Below are 7,849 nucleotides of genomic sequence, written 5' to 3' on the forward strand. Positions count from 1 at the left end.
CGCGGGAAGCTGCGCTGAGCACCGGGGCTGTCGCCACGCCCGAGAGGGGCACCAGAGGGGTGCGGGGGGATTGGGCATCCGGGAAGGGCAGCGGAGCCCCGGATCCGCTGTGGCACAGCCCGGGTGGGCGATGCTGGGGTGGCTGCTGGCAGCGCTGGCGGCGCTGGCGCAGGGCGGTAAGTGCTCCTGCGGTGCTGGGAGATAAGAGATAACTTCAGAAGGCTTTCAATGAATGATTCGGGGGCGATAAGACCTGGGGAGCTCCCGGAGAGAGATGGAGATATTCACCCAAAACCACAGGGACGGAGTAAAGATGGTGAATCCCCGCGGGCAGCGGGCAGGAGCCGGGGTGAGTGGCACCGGCCAGCGCCGCATCACCGGGGAGGGGGAACACGGGGGGCTTAGGGTGAGAATCGCTGATGCCGCTGCTCTGATATCCCCTTTTGAGCAACATGGCAAGGAGGCAACAGCCACACCACTGCTCCCCCCATGCACGGGATGGAGTTGGGATGCAGGAGCCTTCAGCCACTGCCCTGTCCCGCAGGCACCCTGGCAGCCCACGACGTCTCCTGCTGGAAGAAATGCAACACCCACAAGCCTTTCCAGTGCTCCTGGCCGCCCCTCGGCCCCGCCGGCAACACCTCCTACACCCTGAACTTCTGGTGAGTTGGGCAGCGCGGTGGGGAGGGGAAGCCCATGGGATTCGTCCCGGATGCCACCCTGTGCCCGCTCCCTCCCCAGCTTTGAGAAGCGCAGGCTGTGCCGCTGGTTTGAGGCGGGCACGGTGACCAACTACAGCCCCTCGCATCGCCAAGTGTACATCTTTGATAACACCACGGCCTGGGTGGAGGCACGCTGGGGGGACCAGGTCCGCAGGACCCCCAACCACACCCTTCACCTCAACGAGGCTGGTGAGTGCCCTGGGACCAGGCTGGCAGCCAGCAGCGGCACTAAAAACTGCCAGACCACCCAAAACCCCCTCATCTTCCCAGTCAAACTGGATCCACCTCCTACTGGGATGCCCTTCTCCAAGACCGGCGGGCAGCTGAGGGTGCGGGTGCCACGGCCACAGTGCCACGGCCTGGAGCAGCCACCACAGCATGAGGCTCGCTTCTGGAGGGTGGGAGCCAGCAGCTGGACACAGGTAAAAATGCTGTTTGCTGGAGATGGCAGTGACTGACAGGACAGTCAGGAGCATCACGGCAGCCCAGGGAGGGTGGGGGCTCAGTGATGTCACTGTCCCCCCCCAAACCCAGCTGTGTCCCATCTGCTTCCCTGGGTTATCAGCTCTGCCTTGTCCTCTGGCCATGGGATCCTGCTGCTGCCCTTAACAGGATTCTCAGGGATTACACAGACAAAACCCCGGATTGTAGCAATGACGACAGTGGATCAAATCCAGATGCTTGTCCCTGGTGAAGCTGTCACAGCTGGGGACCCCCCATCCCTCTCAGCTGCTGCCAGGAGGGTCCCAGGATTGAGGGGATCCCTGGCCACCATGTCCCCTGCACTGTTTGGCTGGGGTGTTTGGGGTGTTTGAAGATCACAGGGCAGCACTGATATCCCAGTAAAATACTGGTTTTACTGGGTGGGTGCCTCCATGCCCGGTTCTCTCTGCAGGTGACATGTGAGACAGTGATGGTGACAGCTGAAGAAGACTCAGGTTGGTTTATCCTGTGGGGTTCTGGGGGACAAGCATCTCCTGGGGGTGCTTGCCAGCCAGCAGCCTGTGATGGCCAAAAGTTGGGGAGAGGAGGGGTCACCCCCAGCTGACCCTGCCACCCCTCTCTAGTGACCTGTGCCCTGGGGGTCAATGGCACCTTCGTGGTCCAGCTCCGGCACAAGCCTCCCCACTGGAGTAGCTACTGGAGCGACTGGAGCAGCAACATCTCTGTTCCCGAGGGTGAGGAAGAGGAGAGGAGCCTGGTGAGGTCCCAACAGCTCCCAAAATTGTTGACGGCTCAGTCAGGCCTGTTCCTCCTGCAGAAATCCTGAGGAGGCCAGTGCTGAGCCATCAGCTGGGCAAACTGGGGAGAGACGGGCAGCGGGTGCTGAGGCTGAGCTGGCAGGTACAGTGGCATCTCTGGGTTCTTCCTGGGTGTCCCCCACCACTTCATCCCCCGAGTCACCCCCTTTTCCTCCCCAGCCAGTCCTCAAGGAGCAAAGGGATGTCACCTACAAGCTGGACGTCAACATGTTGGCGTGTGGCTGTGCAGAGTCAGATGAGGAGGACACGGTGGTGCTGGGCGGGGAGGTGACAGAGCACAACCTCACCCTCTCCGGGGCTGAATACGAAATCCTGCTGACCGCCGTCAATGCCGCGGGGCCGGGGCCGGCCCAGCAACTCCGTGTGCCGGCAGATCAGCGCGCAGGTATCCGCCCCTCTAGAAATGCTGACCTCCCTGGCAGCCCTCAGGGCGTTATTTTTTCCAGCTACCCCGACTATCCCCCCTTTCATCCCAGATCTCAGCTTCAAGGAGATCAGCGTGGCCGGCAGCACCGTGACTGCGCAGTGGGAAGCGCCGGTGCCCGGCGATGCCTTCTGCTTCGAGCAGCAGACTCTGCCAGAGCCTCCAAAACAGGGAGTCTGCATCCAGCAGGAATTCCCTGCCAACAGCATCCACGTGCAGAGAGGCAAGGGAGCACCCCAAAACCCCGCTGTCCCCCCAGCCGGGGTCAGAGGGTCTAACCAGCACCCCCGGTTCCTCCCCAGGAGAGCTGGGAGCGCCGGGCTGTCACCGCCTCGCCGTGCACGGCTGGGACGCGGAGCGGGGCTGGGCCACCTTCGCCCTGTGGCACCGCTACGCCAGCAACGGTGCGTGTGCGAGCACGGAGCATCCGCGCCTGGCTTCGCTCCAGAAGGGGCGCTCCTGCAATAACCCCCCGGTTTTTTTGCACGCAGATTCGCTGGACGTGCCCTTCACCATCAGCACCGGGGATGCCGCGGTTGTCCTCCGGTGGGAGCCGTCCCCACGTGCCGCCTGCCCCGGCGCGCTGGCCAAGTACCTCATCTGCCACGTGGCCGAGGGGGACAACGTGACCTGTGAGTGGGACCCCGCGATCCCCTGGGACAGGAGGAGGGTGATGCCAGCAGGCGGGTGCCAGACTGCCCCACATTCGGTTTTGTTTGCCCAGACACTGAAGTGGATGCCACGGCATCAAACTACACCCTCCAAAACCTCCAGCCTGGCACAGGCTACAGGGTGGGTGTTTGGGAGGTGACAGAGGACAGCGAGAGGACCTGTAGTGCTTGGTGGCCCTTCCAGACCAAGGCGCTGGGTAATGGCTGAGACCCCGTGCCCTCCCCACTCCCCATGGGGTGCTCTCTCCACCGTGTGCTCGCCCTCACCTCAAAACGTCTCCTGTGTCCCTGATGGGGGCAGGAATGCCACCACCCAGCCATGCCTACCCTCAGGTCCCCAGGGAGCACCGTGGAGAGGCAACCTGAAGTACCTGGGCATCTCGCTTGGTCTCCCCGCTGCAGCTGCCATCTACCACCTGAGCAAAAGGAGGTGACAGAGCTCCCTTGTCCCCAAAGCCGCTCAGGCCACCCCCACCTTTCCTCACCCCCTCACCAACCGCTCCCTCCCCAGGGCTCGCCGCCTCCTCTTCCCACCCCTTCCCAAGCCCGTGGGCACCAAAGCCATCCAGTTCTCGGCCAGTGAGATGAGCCAGGTGAGGTGTAAGGTGCAGGAGGGGGCAGATCCCACAGCCCCAAACGCCCATGCACAGCGCTGGCACGGCATGTTCCACCCCAAACCCACCCAACCCTTAGGGCCAGCCCCGGCCAGGCCTCCTGGAGCCCTCGGAGAGGTTCAGCCCAGCCGAGCTGCTGCTGACGGAGCCGAATCCCAGCGAGGAGACGACTGACACGGGCACCCAGGCTGCGGGGCCACACCCCGACGTGTCGCAGCCCGGCCCCGCGCTGGAAAAGCCGGCGGCAGTGGTGATGTCCCCGGCGGGCTGCGGGGAGGAGCTGCCCTTCGCCTACCGCAGGCAGGAGATGCTGAGCCCGGTGGGATCCCCACCCTCTGGCAGCACCGGCTGCACCGGACACCCACCCGGAGAGGAGGAGGAGGAGGAGGAGGAGGAGGAGGAGGAGGAGGAGGAGGAAGGAAGGCAGGGACTGCATCAGCCGCTGATCCCCATTGCCCTGCTCATCTCCGACAAACCCATCATCATCAGGGCGGAGGAAGGATGGGATCCCTCGCCGGAGAAGCCGGTGCCGCAGCCATCAGCAGGCTGGAGCGGCGGGGATGGACACGGGGGTGTCCCCTGGAATGCGGAGGGTCTGTGTGGGACGCTGAGTGCCCAGTCCCTGGGTGGCACCGCCACTTTCAGGGCGGTTTCTGGTTTCCAGGGCACGGAAGGCGATGCCTCTGGGTGTAGCATTGCACCGGGACAGGTTTTGGCTACGTAGTTTCCAGTCTCAACCTTTCACCGGTGATAAAACCCGAGCGAAGGCGGCTGCAGAGTCTGGCCTGGACAGAGGGTATTTCCATGCCTGGACTGGGAGGAGAGGCAGAACTTCATCCCAGCCAGCTGCTACCTCTGGAACCAGTATCCTGGTGGGGAAGCAAAAAGCCCCAGCACTAAACACCAGCTACAAAAAAAAAAAAAAAAAAAAAAAAAAAAAAAGCCACAAACATTAAAATTTAAAATAACTGCACAAAGCAGCAGGGCTGAGATGGTTTTTCCTTGCCTGACCTGAGCAGATTACAGCAAGGATTTGAGCCGGGGTTCAATCCACGGGGCTGGGGAGGACACAGCCAGGCAGCCGGGACGGGGGTGATCCAGGGCCCCCCCAGCCCCCTCCCGTGGGGCCACGCCGCCGCCTCGAGCCTTATCTGGGACAGAACTGGAGATAAAAAGCGATCTGTGGTTTTCTGTGCCTGGCGCGGCGGTGTTTACTTGCTGAGAGGGCAAAAAAAAAAAAAATATCTTAAAACCCTAAATGCTACGTGGGTTTAGTAACACGGGGAAATCCAGGTGCACAGCCGCGGTGTCTGAGCCATTGACACTCGGCCTCCTCTCTGCTGCTCTTGGCTCCACTCGTGTTTTGCAAAGTATTTCACTCAAATTGCACTCGCAGCAGCGGCACCCGCGGGCGGAAACCGCGGCGATGCCGAGCGGAGAGAGCGCGGCGGGGCGGCTCCTTCAGCCAGACCTCGGCCAGGGACGGCAGGAGCTGGGTTTATGGCCATTCCCAGCGCCCCAGGGGGGTTTATGGCCATTCCCAGCGCCCCAGGGGGGTTTATGGCCATTCCCAGCGCCCCAGGGGGGTTTATGGTCATTCCCAGCGCCCCAGGGATGAGGCGGCTGCAGTGCTGCCTCTCCCGTGCCTGGGGGTCTCATCCAGATGGGCACATGCGAGACCCCCATCGCCGTGCCACCATCGCCGTGCCACCAGTGCCGTGCCACCATCACTGTGCCACCATCGCCGTGCCACCATCGCCGTGCCACCAGCGCCGTGCCACCATCACCGTGCCACCATCGCCGTGCCACCAGTGCCGTGCAACCATCGCCATGCCACCATCACTGTGCCACCATCGCCGTGCCACCATCGCCGTGCCACCATCGCCGTGCCACCAGTGCCGTGCCACCATCACCGTGCCACCATCACCGTGCCACCATCGCCGTGCCACCATCACCGTGCCACCATCGCCGTGCAACCATCGCCGTGCCACCATCGCCGTGCCACCAGCACCGTGCCACCATCACCGTGCCACCATCGCCGTGCCACCAGTGCCGTGCCACCATCACCGTGCCACCATCGCCGTGCCACCCTCGCCGTGCCACCATCGCCGTGCCACCAGTGCCGTGCCACCAGTGCCGTGCCACCAGCGCCATCCGGCCCCGCGCGTCCAGCCCGGCTCAGCTGCTGGTGGAGCCACGAGGTGGCACCAGCCCCACGTGCCCACGGCGGTTCCCAACCTCTTGGCAGAGCAAATCCATCGCTCCCTCCCTGCGTGTGCCAGGAGTCTGTGTCAGGCCCCTGTGCCTCTCCAACCCTCCAAAACCCTGGGGATCGGCTGGAGGGGGAAGATCTGGCATCCTGCCATGCAGAAGCCCAGCGCAGAAATCAGATTTAGGGATTTTGTTGGGATTTGGGCGATGCCAGGCTCTCTTCAGAGCGCACCAGGCTCATGTGGAGGAAGTATCTGGTTACGGGCACGGAGGCACGCTCGGGTTTCAGCCCCAGCCCCTGTTTACAGCCAGTTTTGGGGGTCAGAGCAAAGAGGAAAAGCACTGAGGGTCACTGGAAGCTCAGCAAGGCTGGGTGGCAGCAGTAAACACACGGCCAGGCTCGGGGCCAGAACGATGCACATTAATCATTCCAGCCCATGGAACGAGTTCACAGCAGGACAGCCAGGCCTGGCTGCTGCATTGAAAACACCCTGGGCAGGGAGGGGACACGAGACCCCCCCCCCATGGGGTCACTCCCCAGGGATCCATCCCACCCATGGTGCCACTCACATCCCCTCTGACACCTCAGGGATGGCCCTGTCCCCACCAGTGGCCCCGTGCATTTTCCCCCACAAGTGTCCCAAGCTGGCCAGTGCTCCGCCAGGAACACGGTGCCATGTGGAGCCATGGACGTGCCAGGGAAAAACTAATCAAGCCAGGCTTGCCAATTAGTGCTAGAGAGCAGCTCAGGACTTGCTAACTAGTTTAAATTTCACAGGACTGGTTTCCAAATGAGTCCCCAGGCGCCACCCCGAGCTTGGTGATCCAAGGCCAGCTTTTGCAGCCAGGATGTGACTTTGCCTGCTCCTCTATCCCAGCACAGCACCCAGACGTGCCACAGGGCATTGGTTAGGCCTGGCAAGAGCCTCTGCCACCCACAGCCAGAGGACAACTCATTACACCCAGCAGGGGATTCATTACACCAAAGGGGGACTCCTTCCAGGACAGCTCTGGGATTAGAGCCAAAATCCATCCCAGCAGGGTTGACAAAGGTCAGCCCAGTGCCATTAGGATGCATCAACCCCAAAGTCACTCCATGGGGTGCCCTGTTCACACCCAGCAGTGCCAGCACTGCCCACACACCACTGGTGGCAATGTCATTTGCTGGCACAAGCTGCCCTAAAAGAGAAAAACCCCTTTTCTCCCTATTCCCACAGGGGCCCTGTGCTGTGTCCCCAGAAGCAAATGGCACTGGGGACGTGTGCACACGGATTGACCTGGCTCCACTTGCACCTGTGGAGTGGAAAACTCAGCACTGCATCCCAAGGAAGCAGGTGGGGCAGCCAGAAGGAGCTGCAGGGAGGTGGTGGCAGCCTGGGGATTTGCTCTTGGCTCCCAGATTTTATAGAATCACAGGATCATTAAGGCTGGAAAAGCCCTCTAAGATCATCGAGTCCAGCTACTGATCCAGCACTGCCCAGCCCAACACTAACCCACGTCCCCAGGTGCCACAGCCACACAGCTTTTAAATCCCTCCAGGGCTGGTGACTCCACCACTGCCCAGGGCAGCCTGTGTCAGTGCTTGACAACCATTTCCATGAAGAAATTTTTCCTAATATCCAACCTAAACCTCCCCTGGTGCCACTTGAAGCCATTTCCTCTTGATTTTGGGGGATGTGATCTCAGAACACAAAATAGCCAGAGGGGTTTGCTACAGCCCCATCAACATCAGCCCTTGGGGTGTGTGAGCCCCTGCAGGAGCAGAGGTCCATCTCTGCAGGCCCAGACTGATATTTTAACACCAGATTAAGATGCTTTGCTCCCAGGCTGAGAAGTCTAACCTGTTTTCCAGCCTCGGGGAAACAGCCCTGTGGAGCCACAGCCTGGCTTTAACAGGGGCAGAGGAGAAGGTCACAACCCTGCAACCCTCTCCCTCATTCATCCA

General features: G+C 61.7%; 1 protein-coding gene across 1 annotated transcript; it reads left to right on the forward strand.

Moving 5' to 3' along the window:
- Positions 1-442: 442 nt before the first annotated feature.
- Positions 443-4,562, forward strand: IL12RB1 (interleukin 12 receptor subunit beta 1). The gene is made up of 14 exons (XM_053965873.1): positions 443-662; positions 742-911; positions 993-1,144; positions 1,618-1,660; positions 1,790-1,900; positions 1,984-2,066; positions 2,144-2,369; positions 2,461-2,631; positions 2,711-2,812; positions 2,900-3,040; positions 3,133-3,276; positions 3,413-3,509; positions 3,591-3,672; positions 3,773-4,562. The coding sequence occupies exons 1-14, from the start codon at positions 490-492 to the stop codon at positions 4,415-4,417; spliced, it is 2,340 nt and encodes a 779-aa protein (XP_053821848.1). The 5' UTR covers positions 443-489; the 3' UTR covers positions 4,418-4,562.
- Positions 4,563-7,849: the final 3,287 nt, after the last annotated feature.

This window comes from Vidua chalybeata, chromosome 27, assembly GCF_026979565.1.
Source record: "Vidua chalybeata isolate OUT-0048 chromosome 27, bVidCha1 merged haplotype, whole genome shotgun sequence".
NCBI lineage: Eukaryota > Metazoa > Chordata > Aves > Passeriformes > Viduidae > Vidua > Vidua chalybeata.

Bases quoted from the DNA above. Each gene is read 5' to 3' on its own strand.
- IL12RB1 (XM_053965873.1), top strand. From the start codon at position 490: ATGCACGGGATGGAGTTGGGATGCAGGAGCCTTCAGCCACTGCCCTGT. The intron at 1,661-1,789 runs GTTGGTTTATCC...ACCCCTCTCTAG, and splicing joins GACAGCTGAAGAAGACTCAG to TGACCTGTGCCCTGGGGGTC. The intron at 1,901-1,983 runs GTGAGGAAGAGG...TTCCTCCTGCAG, and splicing joins CAACATCTCTGTTCCCGAGG to AAATCCTGAGGAGGCCAGTG.